Below are 23,165 nucleotides of genomic sequence, written 5' to 3' on the forward strand. Positions count from 1 at the left end.
CGTCACTTAATGGCAATTGCTTTAACCCAGCGGTCACTAATAGGTTGTTTAGGTTAACCATACAGCAATAATAAAATATTCCCGTTTCCGATAAGATTTTGCTGCTGCAAGAAAAGTTGAAATCCATTAACATTAACTTGCTTACAAATAAACATTCACGTTTTTGCATTTGCATTTGTCCATGTTCTTGCTCCCACTCCGTCCATATGCCACTTGGCCCATCGCTAAGCGTAGTTTCGGTGAGGACGATGAGTCCGATGACAAGCAAAGGAAAAACATTAATCACAATAACTACTGTCGTTGCCCTGTTACGCCAACCATTCATATTCAGCAATGCCAACTGCAGTTTAATTGTAGTTAGTCCTAAACCTCACCAGAAGTAATTAATTTAGACATCACGTGATCGTTTCGGTGAAATCGGTGCAGATTAGATGAACGAAGAAGGGCTGTTGTAACAAGCTGGGCTCGTATATATGCTTTCGTTAAACTAATGCGTCTCGTGTTCTGGTAGTATGATATTCTCGCAATAATGAATGTATAAAACTTATTTAGTTTTAACATGGGTGTTCAATAATTTGTGTTTCTTGTTGTGTAGACCCCTTACACTATCGTTTGGTATTCAAAGAGATTCCTTCACACCACAGAAACAAAAAAGAATAGAACGCGCATCTCCAATGTCGGTAAAGGAGAGAGCATGATACACTCTCTCTCTTTTGCGGGTCGTTCCCGTTTACTATAGTAGTTAATGGAATCGAGGGCGTTTTATGTAGTTTTTATTAGTTTTTTTGACTCAATTTAAAGTTATAGCGTAAAACAACTATTTTCTAGTATATATATATATTTCCAATAACCTTTTGTTTGAAGTGTTTAATCAAATTTATTAAATAATTAAATTTCCCAAACAAGTGGTAAACTGTAAGCGTCAACCTACCAAATAACTAAACTGGACTAATAAACTTGAGTAGTTGATGTAGTTTTTGAAATAAACAGCTAAAACCTCCTAAAACTACTATGCGCCTATCTTTTACAATGGATACGGAGTTGGCGGTCACGTGAATAGAAAAAAGAATATATCACGGTTTTGGAAAGTTGCGCGTTCTACTCTTTTTTATTTCTGTGCTTCACACTCATTGTCGTATTTTTTTGACTGGCAGCACTGTTTGAATGACGTAATTAATCTGGCATTATGGCAGAATTCTAGAATATTTAAAAACTCGAATACGAGCATTATGTGTGTATATGACGTTACAATTAACATAACACGTGACTATATTTTACAAATTTCAGTGGTGAGTAGTCAAAGAAAGCAAATAATGTTTTTAAATATTTTGTTTAATTCTTGAAATGCGCATTATAACAACTGGTTTATGCGAAAAGTTTACGAAGACTAAACATTTGTGTTTAAATCGTTTGCACACCTGCGTCAATCACTACAACATGTCACGAACTGCGGGGATTCTAATAATAGGTAAGTTAGTTATTGATATAAAAATAAGTCACTCAAGTTCCCACAAACGAGGATATAAATGACCAAACCAACCAAAAGTCATGTCTGCTTATCCACACACTACAATAGCTTCAGCAACTTGACTGTGGGCATGGGAGTGGCAACCATTGATAAGTCACTCAAGTTCCCACCCACGAGAATATAAATGACAAAACCAACCAAAACCTATGTTTAAACTAACTTTTGTTTAAGGTGATGAAATATTGAAAGGACAAACCCAAGACACAAACTCCGTTTATTTATCTCAATCCTTGCATAAGTTGGGGGTTAATGTGCGAAAGATTTCAGTGATTGGGGATAATGTTGATGAGATTGCTGTTGAGGTTCGTATTTTATTTGTAATCGATCAACAATAAAAGAGTCAAAGTATATTGCATTCACCACATTAATCAATGAGGTTCCCTATGTTTGACAACTATGAGTGTAACTGTATTTTAACAATGTCACTCCAGCTTTGACCCTGCTGTTAGGTGTCTATACAAACAAGCAGAGCCAAAGTATATTGCATTCACCACATTAATCAATGAGGTTCCCTATGTTTAACAACTATAAGTGTAACTGTATTTTATCAATGTCACTAAATTTAAATTTAATGCAAAATTGTAGCTTAATCTTTTTAAAGCAGTTTTACTCGTATATAGTTTAACGCTAAATTACAACTTTAATTAAAACTCATAACATGCTTAGGTGAGAAAGTTTTCATCGGATTATGATATGGTTTTAACATCGGGTGGCATCGGACCCACCCATGATGATGTCACACTGGAGGGTGTGGCACGCGCTTGTGATGTCACAATCCACCCACACCCAACGTTGGTGGAATTATGCGAAAAGTAAATTCAACAAATATCGTCATTATATTAGTTCCCTTTTTTTCTTTCTTTTGTTTTCTTTATTTTCAGTAATTTAAAACTTGCATAATCATAAATAAAGTTTTCTGTTAATAGTTTGTCCATTCATAAACCAAGTAAATACAGGTGTTTTGTCTGAAACTTTTAATTTTATTTTTTGATAATAATGTGTATACAAACCACCAGGTAGAATATAATTTGAATAAAGTTGCTAAACTTATTTTATTGTATGGATGTTTCGACATTCAATGCCAGCTTTCATAAAAACCATGAATGATATTCCAACTATGAATTGCAGATACTTTGGGGTGAAAGATTTAAACTCCCCGCAATTGAAACTCGCTCATGTTCCCGAAACCTCACAACTTCACTTTGGGGTCGACCCCGTTAAAAAAGAAAAACTAAAATTCCCGTTGATCGCTGTCAACAATATCTATGTTTTCCCAGGTTTCTAACATTTATTTATTGTATTGTTTTAAATACTTTTTCACTTTTTTTTATAAAAATCATCTTTTGATGAAACTTAATGATTTCACAATCAATAATAAGATATGGTATGGAATTCACCACAGTGTTAAGTAGATGGGTGGGGTCTTTGTTGGGAATTGGCCGATTACCCCAACAGCTAGACTGCTTTCATATGTCTCTATGAAAGATGATACTAATGTACTTGTCAGACTACATTGCAAATATGCTGTATGTGTCACAATGAATCACAATATCCAAACATGAACTTTCTTTCAAGGAATTCCTGTCCTACTTCAAAGACTCTTCACAAGTTTGCAACATTTGTTCAAAACTGAAGGTGAGGTTGTTGGTTTATTGACAATAACGCTTTTGTTTGACATTTTTACATGGGTAGTTTTTACTATTGGCGTGTTTTAACAACTTTCGTTTTGCTGCTAATTCTTTTTGATGTTTTAATCAGACCCTTGGTATTGCATTCAAAGAAATAAATTTATATTAGCTATGTAATGTTATAACCTTTTTTATTTTAACTAATTAATTTTATGATACCATTAATTTTGTTTAAATTTCTCAGATAAGTTTTCAACGAAAGAAATTCTGGTTAATTGTTTGGAAACGGAAATTGCTGAGGTTTTACAAAACTGTGTGGACGAGTAAGATGTTTAATTTTATCAACAATATATAGTTCATAGTTTAACATTATGCGTCATCTGCAACAATTAAATCTTTATATTTTAATGCTCAAGAAGTTTTCAAATCACTTCCACAAACGGACATAATGACAATATAATGATGGCATGAAATAATGTTGTAACAAGGCCAGAACATGGATACCACGTTTCTTAATTTTTTAATAAAATCAGGTCTCCAGTTTTATAGATTTTGGTTCCAACTACACAACGATCAAACTACTAAATGTAAAGTGAGTCCTCCGAACCACACATTCCCACGATCTTCTAATTACACCTGCCCATATTTTATAAACTATTGTTAACAATCAACCCCCCCCCCCCAGATTCAAGCACGCGGGTTTAAACATTGGATCTTACCCTGATTGGTCGAATAATTATTACAAGGTTCGGATTGTATTGGAATCGCTCAACCATGAAGTGGTTGACGCCGCCACTCAATATTTACATATGCGCTTGCCAAGTGATCGGATCTTACTAAGTATGTTACTGTTGGGTTTTCAATCCCATTTGTGTGTTAGATAATAATATGTTACTGTGACATTTATAAATATGTTAACCAATGACATTATAATAGATGCCAAACATTTTCACAGCAGAATAAGTTTGCTCATGTTGTGTTTCAACTGTTAATTAAAGTAACGTTTGTGTATTAGAAAATATTGAAATCATATTATAATGCGATTTAACAAAGAACTAAAAAAATGGGGAGGAATTTTATCCTATATGGGTGAGGTCCCACAAGGAGGCTCGCCATGGGACGTGGGATTTATGCCAGAGTTGGCCCATTACCCCAACACCCAGGCTGATTATATACGTTTGAATAGAAGATACGCATGTGACTAGTTTGCTTGTTAGTCAGGGCAAAGATAGTTCGACACACAATCCTGTGAAACAAAACGAATATTGGTTGTAATGTTCACTGGTTAATGCACCTATGACATCATAATGAAATTTAGATTAACACAAACATTATTCACAGACTATGTGTTGGATCCTGTATCGTTGAATGGTGGAGACATCAATGCAACAAACTTTCAATCAATGTTGTGGCATAAAGTTAAATCATCAGTGAGTATACGTGGTGGTTGTGCAGTTTATAATTACTTGCAACAATCATGTATCTATGTGGTCTATCTATATATTAAAATTGATCTGAAACCTCAAATCACAACTGTAACCTCAAACAATTGCACTTTAATCTATGGTATGTGGGTGGTACGAGTCCCGCTCTTTTTAAAAAAAGAAAATTAAACAAACATTTCTATTCTTCTGAAATTTATCGCATTAAAAACACAGCTGTGATATATCTATATAAAGTTGTTTATATTATGCCTAGTACAATTTGTCCGCATGTAATATCTAGTTATTTTTTTAGGAGAGCTTGGACATTCCTGTTAAAATATCTTAAAATGTGAAGAATCCAATTAAACAAGTTATCAGTGTTACTTATGTATGACATCATAATCCTTACTATTCGTTCATTTAGTTGGAAGTTTTAGAAGAAACCTTACGCAAGTATGAACCTCATGAAATATGTGTTGGTTTTAATGGAGGGAAGGATTGTACTGCGTTGTTGCATTTGTATCACGCTGCCCTGTGTAGGTGGGTGGGTTATGCTGGCCTGGGTGATTGTCTATGATCTGTGTTTGAGGCTCAATGCTGCTACCATTGTGGGTGTGTAAGACACTTAATTTTTGCTTTAACGTAACCCAAAAAACAATCATCCACAAAGTTAAATACATGGTAACTCGTAAGCGGGCATGAGGTGTATGAAACAGAAAACCTGTGTTATAACGGTTGTCGTTGGCCACGAAAATAATAAAGTTTCTAATTTATTGAACAATATCCAACAGAGCAGGTATTGAGATCAACCCAACAAACTTCAAAGCTTTGTACATCAAGGATAAATATCCATTCGAGGAAGTTGAACAGTTCATGGAGAGTTCCGTCATCAGGTTGGTGATTGTAATGCAGTGTAGCTAAACCTGGGGTGGCAGGGAGGGCAGGCAACTCTGGAATTTTCTGTATTATTCAGTAAACATTTAAACCAATAAGTTAGATTCGTTTCTTAGGAATGTGTTATGAGCGGGTGTTGGGGTAATAGACCAACTCTGACCTAAATCCCAGGTCCCATGATATGCCTCACTGTAGGACCTCACCCATATAGAATAGAGTTTATGATGATTATGTTGTATATTACCACCACCCCAGATACAAATTCCACCTCACCACGATGACGGGCGATATGAAGCAAGCATTGGAAGCATTGAAGCGTGACCACCCATCCATAAAAGCTGTTGTCATGGGAACTCGATGTAGCGACCCACATTCTATGGATTTATCCTCGTTCACGATGACGGATTCTGATTGGCCGAGGTTTATGAGAGTCAACCCGCTATTGGTGGGTTTAAATTTTCTAAGATTTCCAAAAATATATTATATATGTAACAATGATGCCATTACATTTGTAGCACTGGACGTACCACGATGTTTGGAAATTCATGAGGAAACTTTATCTTCCATATTGTGTGTTGTATGATAAGGGGTAAGTTGGGTGTGGGTGATGTATTGTTTATATAGGAATATATTTCTCTATTAATATTGTAATATGAACGAATGGAAATCTCCTTCAGGAGTATATCTACTAATGTATATATTAGGATGTTTTATTAAATATTGTGGTTCCTAATATAGTTAGTGTATATTCTCTTGCCCAAAGTTACACACGGTCATAATAGTAGCAGTGGTGAGCCTTGAACCTGTGTCCCCTGGGTTAGAGGCAGACGCTCCAACCACTGTACCACGGCGCCAGTTTAATCTTATTAATCTTTGTATTAATGTTTATTGTTGACCAGATACACGAGTTTGGGAAGTCGCGATAAAACCGAACGCAACAAGAAGTTGCTGACCACCAATATACATGGCAGTTCAATGTATTTGCCCGCTTATACTTTACAAGATGGAGACTTGGAAAGGAATGGACGACTGTGATTTATCTATGCAATAATTACTTTTATCAAAGCAATAAATTAATTCAAGTTAAACAAGGGAATTGTGGAATATAAGATCAGTTGTTTGAAATTTTTTAAAACGTACTGGGTTCGAGGTTCGTCCTGGTAAATAACATTTAAAGGCAATTTCTCCAACCCCAGTGGTCACTAATGGGTTGTCTAATTTATCAGCCATACATAAAAACAATCATCCGCAAAGGTACATCCAGCGTTCGTCGGTTTGTGCGGTTAATACGTCACAGGTGGTTTGTGACGTCACAATGTGTTGATGCATAGGAAATTCCATAATTATGTTGATGACCATTCTAAATTATAAAACAAGCTGATGTTATCGTAGGGTGGGGGAAGATGGGACACCTTTTAATTCTGCTTTCTCGTCCCGTTTGATAGTAAACGAAGAACACTCAAAGAATTATAAAACCGTATCCTCACGACTCCCATAGACCGTTGTTAATTGTTTAAAACTCGATCAGGATATTTAGGTATTATGTGCTAAAGGTGTCCCGTCTTACCCCACAGTATTATATTGTTATAAGACATGACTTTTTGATAGGCCATGGTTTATACCGGAGAGGCCAAAATACCATTTTTCGCCTGGTAGCGGAAGTAACGGAATAATTGATATTATCATCATAAATTGTAAACTCTAGAATAGTAATAATGACGTCATAGTTGTACGATTGTTCTGCAACAAACATGATTTAATTTAAACCATTGTCGGAATTAGGTCAATTACCATGAACGTAAACCGCTACGCGAGCCACGCTAATGGCTTTCACAGTTCTTCGTTTGTTTCGTCACAGTCAGCAGTTGGTTGAAGCGGCGGCAGACGTGTGTGTTTGTGATGTCATAAAGGTTTACGTATATTGTTGTAAAGTTTAGAATCGAAAGTTTTCAGGATAGTTTAAGTTGTTATAATATTTAATATTATTTACTTTAATTTGAGCGACATTTTTTATAGAAAAATATTTTTTTTAATTTTAAAAACTTTTTATCGCAGTTTTTGGCAACGCAGGTGATGCTTCAATTGTTACGAAAGAAAGTGTTATTATGACGTATATCGGTTCAACGAGTTTTCGCGTTTTCGGTATTTGCGTGTCATTGTTACAAGTGACGTCATCAATAAGGGATATAAACGTCACAGTGATGGTTCCTGGTATCAATGCATTGGAACATTTGGCTTCAAGTTACCATGACAACCATGCATCCCATAATGATGGTGACTATGACAACACCTTTGGGGGTCCATGGGAAAGCCCCTCTTACGACGATATCACCCACCCCGACCCCCCACCCATACAAACCATGGATAAATACCACGCCTACCCTTGGTCTTATATCTTCGTGAAGCCAGCCCTCACTGTAGCGTTGAAGACATTACGCAACTCCCCGCTACTTGAAGACTTCAACATCAACCTTCAATATCATGATTCGGGCAATGCTGTGGGTAGAACTTCATCAAGGTAATATTAAATAACGCGACCTGGGCTCGAACCCGGGACCCTTTGGTTGTCGATGTTTGTATGGAATCGAACATAATGCATGGATGCAATTTATTTATAACACGGGCGTTCTGTTTCATACACCTCGTGTAACTTTGTGGGTGATTGTTTTTCTGTATGGTTGACAATTTAAACAACCCGAGACAGGCGTTAACTATACATGACCACGCTATAAATATAGACCTGGCTCCATAATGCATGCGACGTTGCTCACAAGTGTCCATTATAATCTTATTATAGATAAAATCACAAAACAAACAACCATCAAAATGTATTTCAGACTCATAATATGTTTGGCGGCAACAACATAGTTAAGGGAATCTATTTAACACGTACTGGTCATGCATAATAGTGGGGTAGTATGGGACATGTTGTCATCGTCCCATTTTGTAGTAAACAAAGAATATTCACGAAATTATATAACCACACCCCTCGACTCCAAAGGAGCGTTGTTAAAAACGCAACCAGGAAATATGGGATCTAGTTTCTATAACGATATTCCATCTTACCCCACAGTTCTTTTGGCCCTTGCTTTCATACAAGTATAATCATATTTGTTTAGATTATCGCAAATAGCTTCGGTAGACGCGATGATAAAGGACGGGATGGCGGCCATGATTGGACCGGTTGACGCTTACTCGGTGTCACGTGTTATGTCGTTCACGGCTCATTGGAATGTACTTACGTTAACACCAGGAGCTATTTCATATGTGTTGAGGGTGAGACTTTGTTTAATGATAGAAGTGATCTATTTAAACCGGCATGGTGGGGCAGCAAAGACAGTCGTATAACACAGGTGTTCTGTTCTATACGCCTTGTGTCAGTTACGTCACGATGACGCATTTTTATCCATACGTCCACTCAATACAAAATAAACAAAGTTAAAAATATTCATTGACCACTTTATGTTTAACAAAGTCCCCTGCTGGGTATTTCCCTAACCGAAAACCACAGCTTCCAGATGAACACGAATCGACAGCCAACGTAATGATAAGGACGGGGCTTGCAGCCGTGAAGGTGGGTGATTGCGTGTCGGCGATACTGCGGTATTACAACTGGACGAACACGGTGAACGAAATATTTGATGATGAATTAGATAAGAGGTGAGGTTCGGACCAAGGTTTTCTATTTTTATAAATTATTCTGATTAATTATTTACAGCTTACTGTGTTTATTGTATCCTGTTTCAGGTTTGGCAGCATCGCGTTTATCTGGAACTTTAAGTAGTTTTACCCACAGCGTGTTTTATTGACTGTTGTTTTGCCGCTAATTCCCTTCTCTTCATTGTTTTAATTAATTTCATTGTTATAACTTGCCAGCAGACACAAGGTGTATGAAACAGAACACCCGTGTTATAACGACTATTGTTGCCCCGCCATGCGAGGATAAATAAGTTAATAACATACACTGAACAACCCCCTCCCCCCTTCCAGCTCAAGGAATCATTACTTTATCGCTGAAGGAATATTTGCCGTGGTAACAAAGAAGATCACCGGGGTAAACATGCACCAAACCAGGGTGGCTGAGTTTAATGAATATAACCCACCAAACATGGGGGAACCGATCAACTTTGATAGTTTGATGTTCAATGTGAAAGCTTACAGCCGAAGTAAGTTGTTGTTTCAACATAAACATACCAGTCCATATATATGAAACGATTGTCTTTATTCTCAAACGTTTATTGGAAATTTTTAACTTCCAACTTAAGACGGTTTCAGTTTAAAATAAAAACGTTTTACCTGATATATATATATATATGGGCCACAATGTTTGTATTGAAGGTGATCATTAAATTAACGATGTTATCAATTTAAACCATCTGTTAAAACTAAGTGTTGATCTAAAAGAACTTAACTTATATAAACACCTGTGAAAAGTGGTGCAACCAATTCAAGATTAACATTTTGTTCCCATTTCCACCACAAGTCCTCCTAATAAGTGCTGATGACATCATCGTGAGGAAGATTCTCACGGCCGCGTACCTTCATCAACATCCAACATCGGACTTCGCTTACATTATTATCGACCTCGAGAACAAACTTGGAGCAACACCGTGGGTTTATAAAGATGAGAATGGACAGGAGGTTAATGTAAGGAACATAATGTTTATCTATTTGAATAGTGAAGATTATATTCAAACAAAGAGTAGGGAATTAACAAAAGACAACAGTTATTAAAAACTGGCTTTGGTTAAAAAGCGTGGATGTTGAACCCAAACCTAAACCTAATGTTGCGTTATTTCTGTAAAAAGTAATATCTTCTTGGTAAGGAGTAGGCGTATTAATTACTATAACAGTGCTGGTGGAATTAAACTGAAGTGAAACGCCAAGCAATACATTTAGCTTCGAGTGTCCAAACACCCACAATAACCCCCCCTCCTTCATAACAGGATCTTAACCTCCGCGAAGTTCTTGAATCGTCTCTAATCATTACCCTCCCACTCGATCACTCACATAGATATCTTAAGTTCGTGGATGATGTATTGATGGAACTTGATAGGTGGGGTTGGTGTGTATTACTGTGGGGTAAGATGGGACGCCTTCAGCACATAATATCCCATATTTCCCAATCATGTTTTAAACAATTAACAACACTCTTCTTTTTTGAGAATACAATTATCTAATTCTGTAAATAATCTTTGTTTACCATTGGGGTGATAAAAGAGAATCAAAACATGTCCCATCTTACCCCAACTTACTCTATGTTAACAGTTGACAGCGAGCATGAGGTGTTTGCAACAAAACACCCGTATTATAACTCGACAGCGAGCATAAGGTCCATGTTATTGCAGGGAAAGATCGTTATCCGACGTTGAGCGATCACAAGCTGTTGATTCAATGATGAAACTTGAGATGGAAAACTTTAAAGTGGAAACAAAGCACGAATATTTCATGGTAAGATGAAGTAAAGTTGTTTTCATGTTGATATACCAGTTGTTTTTCATGGCAATACATTAGTTATATTTAACAGTAACTAAAACTTAATTATCCGAATTGATTTTAATTCAAATCGGCCTTCAGTAAAATATTAAGAGCAACTCTTAAAATAATTCACCCACCAAAAGTAAAATCACTCAAACAGAATATTAAGGTCTAAACACTTTCAGTTTAAATCTGAATCAATTCAACCTTTAAACACCCCCCCTCTAGAAAAACAAGTACCCTGCGTATTTCCATGATACGTTACTGATTCTCGCTGACGTACTTAACTCAACACTGAGCAACAACCAGACCTCGACCTCCAACCAACTTCACCCATTATGTCACTCCACACATCGGAACCTGTTCCCTAATGGAACGACGTTGTTGGAAAAATATATCATAAATAAAAGGTTTCAAGGTATTTGAATGAATGCGATTCATTTAATATATTTGATACAATTGTCTTCACTCAAGTTGGTTAAATGAATAAATGTGACTTGTTTATTCTTGTGTGGGGGGGCAACGACAACACATATGTAACTTATTTGTAGTTGATTGGATTTTGTGTATTAGAAGTGTGTGTATTTTAGGACAATATAAACATAACAACCATACACAATAATATGATATATTTACTTTTTTTGTATTAAACCGTAACACTTGAAAATAAAGTCATTTTGTTCTGTTTATATGACTGCCATATGTGTATTGTCTTAATGGTCTTACTTAATAATTCCTGTTAAATTTGAATCGTATTAAACTTAATTTACATATTATATGGTGGTATCGTGTTTGTTGTTTAACCCCCCTTTCACTTACAAAACTAAAAACCTAAAATTCAAAACCATGTTCATTTTTACCTCTTTGCGATGCCGTGTTATAACCACTCAACCCACTGTGATGTCATAACCACTTATTTCACTCCATTTGTTTTGTAACAAACCCAGTAATTGTGTGAAAGTTGTTTCCACCCAAGACACCATCGCACCAAAGGTGGTGACCTTTGCATCCCCAACCATGAAATTTTAGGCTCGAGTTTTAACAAAGTTTGACCTTAAGTGACCTCAACGTTAAAACGTCTCAATTTGTCCAAAGTAACTTTTTAAAAACCTTTAACTTTGTCGAGATATTTTATTTAATATAGAACACAGAAATTTAAATTTATTTTAAATTCGAACACAACATTTCCTAAAATCAAAACATCACAAACATAATATCTTGATATTTCATTAAACTAAGTATGTTTGTAACAAATGAAATAAAAAAAATAATTTAATTCTTAATAGAGTTGTAATAATCCCCCACCCATTTATAACAGGGGTGATGGGGGAAGTTATCATCGACCAAAATGGCGACCGACTTCTTGACTTTGTAGTTTTGGACTTAGATCCCATTCAAGGTGAGCCGTTTAATACAATAATATTTTAGATTCCATTTTAGTAGAAAACGAATTGAAGTCAAGTGATCTTTTTTAACTCAAAGCGTTAGATTTTTAACAATTTTTTGGGCGGGTAACTTTTGGTAATTTCAATACAAAAATGTTCATTAATATTGAATAAAAGTAACTTATTGTCTGTAAATTAAAACATTTATTCCAGCAAGATTTTATTTCATGTTTTTGCCCAAGGACACATACGCCCACAATGGTAGCAACAACAGGCCTTGAACCTGTATCCTCTAGTTTAAAACTAGACACATTAACCAGTGTGCCGTAGCGCCAAACATCACCATTTATATTTTGAATTCCCTCGTTCAGGACGCTTCCGAAGTGTTGGTCGGTATTATGGTGAATATGATATCTATGTTGAGGAAACGTCATCGCATTGGCCGGGGGGTTCCCCTCCACTGGATATCCCCAAATGTGGGTTCATGGAGGAGAAGTGTCTGAAAGGTCAAATATATCTTTGATTGATTTGATGAGAATAAAAAATACGATACATTTATATTTCATTGAATATCATTAAACTTTTCATTATAATTTGTTTAACAAATGAATGTACTTGATTCATTGATTTTAAATTGAACCATTTATAAACAATAAATACAAAATTACAAGAGGAAAGGTATCAATATAAACATAAATCTATTCCTAAATGTTATAAACAAACCATATTTATATATTTGTTACATTAATTCGCACTCATGTTATAGAGACGAACGACCAAACGTACTTCACCATCGTTACCGTGGTTTCGCTCGTTTGTTTCTCCGCAGTTTCAGCTGTCGTGTGTGTCACAACATACAGGTGTTTGTTACATAAATATTATTTATTTCGTCGAATACGATAGCTAAGATCAAATTAATTAAAACAACAAAAAGAAGGGAATTAGCAGCAATACGACAGTCGTTAAAACCTGCTACGAATAAAACTCTTAAGGAAAAATGTCGAATAAAAAGTGGAAACCCACAATATATTAATTACACTTCAAACCTGTAACACTGGTTCAGGCAATAATCACTTTATTCTGCCCAACTAATATTAAGAACCATCATCTTAAATATCACATTCAATCACGATATCTTTAACTTGATATCTAGGAAATATCTTCTTAAGAAAGAGTTGGAGAGCCAGCTATGGAGAGTTCATTGGAGGGAAATAAGTTTGATGAATGAAAGTGAAGTTCGCGAAAGCGATGCATCGTCTACTGTTAACCCATCCTTGAAGAAGGTGGGTTGGGGGTTCAAACCCTGTTGGTGGGAGTTCAGACCCTGGGGTTAGGGGTTAGAGTTACTTTGATTGTTTTGATTGTTTGATTCTAGTTTAGACTAATTGCATAAAGTTGACAACAATTAGTTTTAAATGGTTAAGGTTCTTGTGGGACTTAAGATTTAGGCCAGAGTCGGCCCATTACCCAAAACAACCAGACTATCTATTTATATCGATATGAATGGATGAATATAACATATTTATCCTAGGGTGACAAAACAACTAATTAACCCTTGAATTAGTTCCAGCACATAACAAACAAATAAATGTTTATCATTTTATTTTAAACAGAGGAAAACAAGCGCCGCTTCACTGATCAGCGAGAAAATTAATCATTCGTTCACGACAACCGCCATGTACAAGGTGACACCTTATAGTTATAACTCCAATATGGTGAAATGTCCATACATAAGCAATATATTTAATCAAAACATTTATGTTTTTTAGTTTTAAACAAATATTACCGATATTTTACACCCAGGGTAAATTAGTGACGGTGAAACTGATGAGTCGCCGCAAGATTGATCTGACGAAGAAGTTTCTCATGGAATTAAAACATGTACGAATAATATCAGATGTTTATGTTTATAACAATCTATTCTTTTATATTCACCCGTTTAAATCTCTAGAACAAACAAAAAAAAAACAGTACGTCTTTCTACCTCTTTATTACAAAATGGTTACTGAGTAACTTTGTGGGTGAATATTTTGCCATTTAAACAATCCATTAACGACCACTGGGTTGAAGCAATTACCGTTAAGTGTCTTGCCCAACAACCAACGCATAGCAGTGCCAAACCTCGAACCGCCACTATAACAGCATATCATATCAAACCCTTTTTTTAAACTCATAACCAGAGACACACAATGTGTCCATAGCCTTAATCAGCAGTAAATACTCCATCATATGCACTTTATATTAAACTCACAGATGCGCGACGTATCCCACGATCACATCACGAGGTTCGAAGGTGCGTGTCTCGACCCGCGTATCTGCGTCCTTACCGAGTATTGTCCCAAGGGAAGTTTAAAGGATATTTTACAAAACGATGAAATTCGTTTGGATTGGATGTTTAGGTTTTCATTGATGAATGATATTGTGAAAGGTAAGACCGAGGTTGACCCGGTGCAACTATAAGTGCGATAATTTGATCCATTGTTTTATTATGTTCAGTTTAGGTGTGTTTAATTAGTTAAATGTTTGTTGATTTCTAGTTTAAAATTAAACGCATAAAAAAAAAACGCACCTTCTTCATATCATATGACGGCATTTGGTTGTGTGCTTAGAAGTTGGCATGTAGGAACCAATTAGGATATATGAGAAGATTTTAAAGTACAAAACAATAAACAATCTGTGCTTAAACTTTTTAAAGTCTCTAGCTTGGGGGTTATGGGTTCGAGGCTTTAGGCTGCTACCTTTGTGGGGGTCTTTGGCCCATGTATGTTAATCACCAACCACACAAACTACACAAATATCCCCAGGAATGAGTTTCTTACACGGCAGTCCCATCCACTCTCATGGAAATCTTAAATCAAGCAACTGCGTCGTGGATTCAAGGTTCGTCCTCAAGATAACCGACTACGGACTTTCTACTTTCCGATCGATGTCGAAATATGAAGATTCCGATAATTTCTATGAAAGTAAGATCAACGTTCACATTCTTAACCCATGTGTATTCACCAATATGTATCTGTTTATACATTCACCGATATTTATCCACATATCTTTAAAGGCTCAACCTATCCATGTGTTATTTGCAACTATTACATATTTTTTCTATATTATCTTTATTTTTCATTCCATACTTCAACCTGTCCTTTTTATTATTTTGTTAATATTTATATCCGTAACAATTAAATCTGACCCCAGAAAAATTATGGACTTCCCCTGAGTTGCTACGTAGCCCCATACCCCCACCTAACGGAAGCCAGAAAGGAGATGTCTATAGTTTTGCGATCATCGTTCACGAGATTGCGTTGAGGAAAGGAACGTTCTATGTGGGTGGGATCCATTTTGGTGGCAGAGGTAAAGGGTTGGCATTGGTAACATGTGTATGTGAAGGGGGTTTGGGGGGAAGGTTGTATTTAAACAAGCCAGCTACAATCACTTCAACTCAGTAATCACCCCTGGGTTGATTATTTTACAAAATATTCCAATGTACACAAAACCATGTAGGATCCAAAACATTGGAATCCTCTATTGGTGGGTATTGGCTGTATTTTGTAAGTAAATAATGCTGTACTTTGAATTATATGGGTAATACATATAATAAGTAATACAATTTATTGTAATAAATAAAGAAGACACCTGTCATGTGTAAATACATTGGTAGTGATATCCCAACCCATGATGAACCCCTCACTCACCCCCACATCCTAAACATCATCATACTATGGTAAAGCTCTACATTGGTATTATACTATGCCCTACCATTAGTAATACATAATACAGGGCAATATATACTATGATAATACATTGGTATCAAACCCCCCCATCCCAGGTATCATCACCAAGGTTCGCAACGGGTGTTACCCTTACTTCCGCCCTCTACTCGATCATTCCATCCTCTCGGATGATCTGTGCCTCCTCATGCAACGGTGTTGGGCCGAAGATCCATCGGAACGACCCGACTTTCAACAACTCAAAGACATCATCAAGAAATTCAACAAGTTTGTTCAAAACTAATGTTTGTTTTTTTTTGTTTGTAAAGAACTTTTGTTGAAGTGAAATTTGATCTGGTGTTTTCATTTATCCAAAAACTAGTTAAAATAAAATAACCTGTAAGAGATCCTCTGGCATTTGTCAGCAAAGCATGAATGTAAGAAATGTTTGTTTAAAAATGACCTTTATCTTTTACTTTGTCAATAATTTGCGTTGCAAGAAATCAACCTGATTTGGTTTTAATATTGATCATCATAAAAGAACCAGCATTATGAAATATATGTAACAGAATAAATTACTGGAGGGAGAATGTATATTGTATTAGTTGGTTAATTGTGTCAGTGATGAACACAAAATGATGGTGAAAATAATTGTGCATCACTGCAGGGAGAATGGGGGCAACCTGGTTGAGAATCTTCTTCATCGTATGGAACAATATGCGAACAACTTGGAAGGATTGGTGGAAGAGAGGACGGCGGCTTACCTGGAGGAAAAACGTAAAGCTGATGAATTACTTTACCAGATGCTACCTGTGTGAGTGTTGGTAGTTTATATGAATGAATGTAACTTGCTTCATTCTCGCGTGGCTAGAAACAGACAGTCCTAATAACTGTTTCATACACCTCGCGACCACTTACAAGTCACCACGTATGGAACTTATTTATCCTCGCATGGCGGGGCAACGACAGTCGTTATAACACAGGTGTTCTGTTTCATACACCTCGTGCTCGCTTACGAGTAACCACGTATGTAACTTATTTATCCTGGTATGGCGGAAAAACGACAGTCGTTATAACACGAGTGTTCTGTTACCTACACCTCGTGCCCGCTTACAAGTTACCACGTATGTAACTTATTTATTCTCGCATGGCGGGGAACGACAGTCGTTATAACACGGGTGTTCTGTTTTACAAACCTTGTGCCAGCTTACAAATAAATACGTATGTTGCTTTGGGGGTGATTATTTTATGTAGATCAAAATAATTAAAACAATGAAGAGAAGGGAATTTACAGCAAAACAACGTTAATTTAGATTGGTTGTAATTAAACAATAATATTAACTTTCAGATCGGTTGTTGACAAGTTGAAGCGTGGGGTTCCAGTCGAGGCTGAAGCTTTTGAAAGTGTGACGATATTCTTCTCGGATATCGTTGGTTTCACTTCCATGTCCGCTTCTTCAAGTCCCATGCAAGTAGTCGATATGTTGAACGATCTTTACACCTTGTTCGATGCTATCATCGAGAACTTCGATGTTTACAAAGTAAGAATGTGGTTTTATTTAGTTGATCATGCTCTTGTTGATCAAGTTAATTAAAACAGGAGAAATATTGAAAGGTGAAACTTTCAGAGACAAAAATATTGGTTAAAACTGTTATACAGTAAGCAAACATATTGTTCCAAGTTTAATCGTGTGTGTATAGTTAAAAACAATCCCATATATTTCACAATCAATTCATCAACTGAAACAGTATATTATATTCACATGTAGAAACAATAGACAATGCTTTCATGTTAGATGCAAATTTGCAAGGATGATGTTTAAGAAATATTCTTCATGATAAATTTATAACAAGATATATATATTATATTCACAGGTAGAAACAATAGGCGATGCTTACATGTTGGTGTCGGGGTTGCCGGTTCCTAACGGGATCCACCACGCAGCTGAGATAGCACGAACATCACTTGCGTTGTTGAAAGCTGTCACAAGTTTCCGTGTTCGACACCGACCAGAGGAACAACTCAAGCTAAGGATTGGAATCCATTCTGGTTTGGGTTATTTATAAAAATACTTGACAATCTAAATGCACTTCTTCTTGTGGGGTGTTGGGCGAACTCTGGCCGACATTTTAGGTCCCCAGTCATGTTGTAAAACCCCATTCATATAACAGGGGAAATACGTAACACGGACAAACATGATCTTTTATAGTTTTTTTAAATATTTTAGATTAACTGTTCGAAAAGTTTTTATGACATATGTAAACACTTACAAGTTAATGAACAATAACTTGAATGAATGAGTGAATGTAACTTACTTTATTCTATCTTCGTTATAACACTGGTTTTCTGTTTCATACACCTCGTGTCCGCTTATAAGTTACCATGTATGTAACTTATTTATCCTCGCATGGCAGGGCAAAGACAGTTGTTATAACACGAGTGTTCTGTTTCATACACCTTGTGCCAGCTTACAAGTTACCACGTATGTAACTTATTTATGCTCGCATGGTAGGGCAACGGCAGTTGTTATAACACGAGTGTTCTGTTTCATACACCTTGTGCCAGCTTACAAGTTACCATGTATGTAACTTATTTATCCTCGCATGGCAGGGCAAAGACAGTTGTTATAACACGAGTGTTCTGTTTCATACACCTCGTGCCCGCTTACAAGTTACCACGTATGTAACTTTGTTTGAACATGGTGTGTAAACAAATAACATGTATTCAGGTTCGTGTTGTGCTGGTGTTGTTGGATTGAAGATGCCTCGATATTGTTTGTTCGGTGATACAGTGAACACAGCTTCAAGAATGGAGTCAAACTCGCTACGTAAGTTAAACAAATCAACAATGTTGTGGTGAAGTTGTTTATCTACCTTTATATGTAATTCAAGTATTACATATACCGATATTACATTTCCCTCACTTTTATAAGCAAGTATGAAAAAGATTTAACTTTTACAAAAACATTTAAAAGTCTTTGTGAACCACTGTTGTAGCCAACCCAGCAATATAGATGCACTTAATTATGCATCATGTATGTATTTTGTAAAACTATTGGTAAAACTTAACAAAATGTGCTGAATGCACTTATTCTTAGTAGGATAAGCATCTAACCCTTAATAAACCACTCCACCCCCCACAGCGCTTTCCATTCACCTCTCGTCTTCAACCAAGTTATTACTTGATAAGTTGGGAAGTTTCATCATGCAGCACAGAGGGGAGGTGGAAATGAAAGGAAAGGGAAAGATGGATACCTACTTTCTACTTGGGGAAGACCCCTTAGATACGTCATCAGTTAATGACGTATGATGACGTGTGACGTTACTGCTTACACTGTGATTGTTTATTCGCCAATACAAGTTGTATGTATGAGATATTGTTGGTTAGAACAAACCTTGTTAGAGTTACATGGTAGTATGTAATACCATTAGTTGTAGTGAACCTGGGTATTTCTTTATTCTAGATGGGTGAGGTCCTACAGGGATGAAAGTGTTTGAATTGTACTTGCTTTGGTTTTGTTAAAATCGTTGCAGAGTTTGGTTAAATCTGCTCGCGAGGTGTCGCTGTTAAGCTGCTTATGATTCAATGGCAAAGTTGTGTGATTCTCTGTGTGTTTTCAACCCACCGGCATTTTCCGGGGCCGCAGGATTCTGATAAACATACAACTTAAGATATTTAAACTCATAAGCGCCACGAAACGATGCAGTCAAAAAACCTTAAAATAGGGCAACAGGCAATATGAATAATTAGAATTGCTCGTGTATATTTTTTGCTGTATTTTTATATTGGTGTGTCAAGTGTTGGAGAATATGTGACGTTTTAGTTCAGTCAGCGTTCTTATTATTTACCGAGCTCTGTACACAGTTGCCCCATCCGTTTATTTTCGGCACGATCGCGGTAAGATTCGTTGTAATTGTCATCAAAATACCCCCGTCTTTCGTGCCGCTGGTCTCGTTTTAACCGCAGCGCATTTTCTTGCCCAACGAAACTGTTCGACAGCCTGTTTGAACCTAGTTAGTTGTCGTCGTGTCGTGTCTGGGTACCACAGTTCTATTAAGATCAACGGGAAACTTGAGTTAGCAGTTAACGAGGTAATAGGTGTACGGTTGGTATTATAACTCATCGATGTTTATATGAGTTAGTTTAATTTAAACAAACTTATGCCAGGCGTTGTGTACAAACTTTTACAATGACGTTTATAGTTTGTTGTAGTTGAATTGGAATTGACTTCCCTGGCGTTCACGGTTGACTGTATAGCTGAATGTATGTTCCGTATGAATAATACAAGCTATAGATAAAGGTTGACGAAGCAGATTTAGTTGTTCGAACGTAATGCATGTGAGGCATTGGTAGAAACCTGTGTCTAGAATATTAAGTCAATTTTACCACCGAGTCGTAGGTAATATTCAACTACGCTACTGGTATGAGTTCCAAAAGCCCTTTCAACGCAACAATCCATATCCTCATTGGTTGAACCAGAACGTTCGTTGGCTTTGTTGGTCCACAGTTGTTGGGTCCACCAATGAAAGAGAGCGAGAATGAAATATTGTTTTGCTTTTGTTGTTCGACAAAGCTTGAAGTAAGGAAGTAATTATAACTCCGGCTTCACACGCAATGTTTGGTTTGTTATATTGTATGAAGTTCTTGGATATGTATAATGAATCTAATGTTAATTTGATAGATATTGTTAGGTGTGTTTGTATAAAGTGGTGAAGGCAAAACATGGACCTCGAGGATATTCAGGAACAAACTAAAGTAAGAAACCTCAACGTTGTATAAATAACGTTTACGAGCGTTCTATTGTTGCTATAGTTGTTGCGTCATGTGTATGACGTCATAGGGGAATGTGCTTCTGTCGTATTCGATTGTTTAAGTCACCTCAACGGGAAGACGGGTCGCGGAATAAGACGAGCATTTTTTTAATCAGTGGTCAATGTCGCTTTAATTAGGGATGAAATCAGTAAAAAATAGTATTTTTAAAAAATATATAATGTTTACGTGGCAAAGACACTAGCACAGCTGGTAGGTTAACTACAAGTTGCAGAATACTGTAAAATATAAAAATAATTAAACTTATTTTAATAATTTATACCACAGGGATTGTTCAAATATAAGATATACTCATATAATAAAAACATATTAATAATATGATATTAATATGGAAAATATATTCGAAATTCAGTCATTTGCACTTGGAGATAATTTATGAGAAGTGGCTTGTGCCAAAAACAGTGTAGCAATACCCAATTTGTAGCAAAAATGTAAACTTAAATCAAAGTTATTATCAATTTTCTGTTATTACAAGTTCATGTATATTTGTAGGGTACAAAATATATCAATTGAAGTTCGAACATTACCCATTGTCGTTCAAACAATACCCATTGTCGTTCAAACAATACCAATTGTTATGCAATAATATAATGTAGGTATCACATGTTAAAAACTATAGCAGTAGGGCAAGGAAAAGAATGTTTAAACTTGATTTTCAAAGTGTACAGTATTATTTCGTGTTATTTACGCGTATTCCTAATAATAAATACACTTATTAATCAAAATTAACAATGATTTTAAACTGTCCCGTCTTACCCAGTGTGTTTTTTCGAATATGTAAAATTTCACCTGTTGTGCGAATCGCTAAATAACTCCTCGTGTGTTTTATTATATTTCTTTGTATTTTTATCAATTAATAAAGGAATGATAACACTAAATCGAATAGTTTGATTTGAAAAATAATATTGAGCAACATGTGCCTAAGTGTCCCATCTTTTCCCACCCTACTATATATTTATGTTTAATTGTTACTATCATGTGCAGAATGTGCTACAGAGGCTAATACACCGCATGCTCGCTGTCGAGTTATAACATGGGCGTCTTCTTATATACACCAGACACACATGGTGTATTCATACACCTCATGCTCACTGTCGAGTTATAACATGGGTGTCTTCTTATACACCAGACACACATGGTGTATTCATATAACACAGGTGTTCTGTTTCATACACTTCATGCCAGCTCACAAGTTACCACATATGTAACTTTTTAAGTGTTTTTTTTCTGTATGGCTGACAAATTGGACAACCCATTAGTGGTATTGCTTGCTTAAAAAAATATAAAAACAGACGTTCTAAAATATAAAATGACCAATAAACAAGTTAGTAAGCAAGACAGTATATTGTAAACCGACTGAGTTAACACCTTGCACAATCTATAAAACAAGAAAACGCAGAGACGGAAAACGCGCAAATTATTGTAATCAGTCCAACGGCACAGAAAACGACGAGACTTAAACACGTGAGCAATCAAAGAAACCAAGCGTGACAACAGTGAACAAAAAAAGTGAACAAAAGTGAAACAGTGATAAGGAAAACTAATAAAAATAGACAATGAAATCGACAAATTAAACATCGCACACAACAAAGACTGAAATAATGCAAACCTAAAAGCACACACAACATAAAAGTAAATAAGCGTATGTGGGCTCAAAGCCCTCATACCCACAACGCAACACTAGCGCCATGCGAGGTTATATTTGCAACAAATAAAGATATCCGAAAACTATATCTTATATTTTCCTTAGGAGGAAGAAGCGGGAAAGGAGAAGAAACGATCTGAACCTGGAACATCTAGAGAAGTAAAGATCGCAAAACCTCACGTTGATCTTACATCAAGCACTGATGACACCAGCCATCCTTCAATAAGTGAACCTCAACCTACTATTTCTTCACAAGATGTGTCCATACCTGCTCCTAAGTCCACCCTTGTGAGTTATATAAAATCAACCGTAAAGTTATACACATTCGTGTCACCAGACACACACGGTGTATTCACACACCTCATGCTCACTGTCAAGGTATAACATGGGTGTCTTCTTATACACCAGACACACATGATGTATTCACACACCTCATGCTCACTGTCAAGTTATAACATGGGTGTCTTCTTATACACCAGACACACATGATGTATTCATACACCTCATGCTCACTGTTAAGTTATAACATGGGTGTCTTCTTATACACCAGACACACATGATGTATTCATACACCTCATGCTCACTGTTAAGTTATAACATGGGTGTCTTCTTATACACCAGACACACATGGTGTATTCACACACCTCA

At 36.2% G+C, this 23,165-nt stretch overlaps 2 protein-coding genes across 3 annotated transcripts; both read left to right on the forward strand.

Moving 5' to 3' along the window:
- The first annotated feature begins 1,142 nt into the window (after window positions 1-1,142).
- On the forward strand, window positions 1,143-6,565 carry LOC100179492 (FAD synthase). Its single transcript, XM_009863711.3, has 13 exons — window positions 1,143-1,468; window positions 1,700-1,830; window positions 2,195-2,340; window positions 2,657-2,805; window positions 3,104-3,163; window positions 3,401-3,479; window positions 3,842-3,996; window positions 4,498-4,586; window positions 5,005-5,120; window positions 5,372-5,473; window positions 5,730-5,919; window positions 5,990-6,063; window positions 6,374-6,565. Exons 1-13 carry the CDS (start codon window positions 1,345-1,347, stop codon window positions 6,507-6,509), a joined length of 1,551 nt encoding a protein of 516 aa, XP_009862013.1. The 5' UTR covers window positions 1,143-1,344; the 3' UTR covers window positions 6,510-6,565.
- A 945-nt stretch (window positions 6,566-7,510) lies between these two features.
- LOC100177156 (atrial natriuretic peptide receptor 1) lies at window positions 7,511-19,416 on the forward strand. 2 transcript variants are annotated; one of them, XM_026840274.1, is made up of 23 exons: window positions 7,512-7,992; window positions 8,594-8,750; window positions 8,986-9,134; window positions 9,465-9,640; window positions 9,958-10,121; window positions 10,421-10,530; window positions 10,823-10,925; window positions 11,181-11,370; window positions 12,271-12,351; window positions 12,709-12,843; window positions 13,104-13,197; window positions 13,491-13,620; window positions 13,951-14,022; window positions 14,141-14,218; window positions 14,591-14,765; window positions 15,142-15,300; window positions 15,530-15,685; window positions 16,161-16,329; window positions 16,709-16,855; window positions 17,390-17,582; window positions 17,917-18,091; window positions 18,771-18,869; window positions 19,185-19,416. In XM_026840274.1, exons 1-23 carry the CDS (start codon window positions 7,580-7,582, stop codon window positions 19,349-19,351), a joined length of 3,492 nt encoding a protein of 1,163 aa, XP_026696075.1. In that variant the 5' UTR covers window positions 7,512-7,579; the 3' UTR covers window positions 19,352-19,416. The 2 variants fall into 2 exon arrangements, with proteins under 2 accessions (XP_026696076.1, XP_026696075.1); XM_026840275.1 differs by lacking the exons at window positions 17,390-17,582; window positions 17,917-18,091 and having other exon boundaries at window positions 7,511-7,992.
- The last annotated feature ends 3,749 nt before the right edge of the window (window positions 19,417-23,165 follow it).

The sequence above is a fragment of the Ciona intestinalis genome, unplaced genomic scaffold (genome assembly GCF_000224145.3).
Source record: "Ciona intestinalis unplaced genomic scaffold, KH HT001174.1, whole genome shotgun sequence".
NCBI classification, from domain to species: Eukaryota; Metazoa; Chordata; class Ascidiacea; order Phlebobranchia; family Cionidae; genus Ciona; species Ciona intestinalis.

What these genes read in the sequence shown, in the direction of transcription:
- LOC100177156 (XM_026840274.1), top strand. Translation starts at nt 7,580, where the DNA reads ATGACGTATATCGGTTCAACGAGTTTTCGCGTTTTCGGTATTTGCGTG. An exon ending in CATAAATAAAAGGTTTCAAG is followed by an intron (nt 11,371 to 12,270) that starts GTATTTGAATGA and finishes CATTTATAACAG; the next exon opens with GGGTGATGGGGGAAGTTATC. An exon ending in AATGGAGTCAAACTCGCTAC is followed by an intron (nt 18,870 to 19,184) that starts GTAAGTTAAACA and finishes CACCCCCCACAG; the next exon opens with CGCTTTCCATTCACCTCTCG.
- LOC100179492 (XM_009863711.3), top strand. Translation starts at nt 1,345, where the DNA reads ATGCGCATTATAACAACTGGTTTATGCGAAAAGTTTACGAAGACTAAA. An exon ending in TTGATGAGATTGCTGTTGAG is followed by an intron (nt 1,831 to 2,194) that starts GTTCGTATTTTA and finishes TAACATGCTTAG; the next exon opens with GTGAGAAAGTTTTCATCGGA. An exon ending in AAGTGATCGGATCTTACTAA is followed by an intron (nt 3,997 to 4,497) that starts GTATGTTACTGT and finishes CATTATTCACAG; the next exon opens with ACTATGTGTTGGATCCTGTA.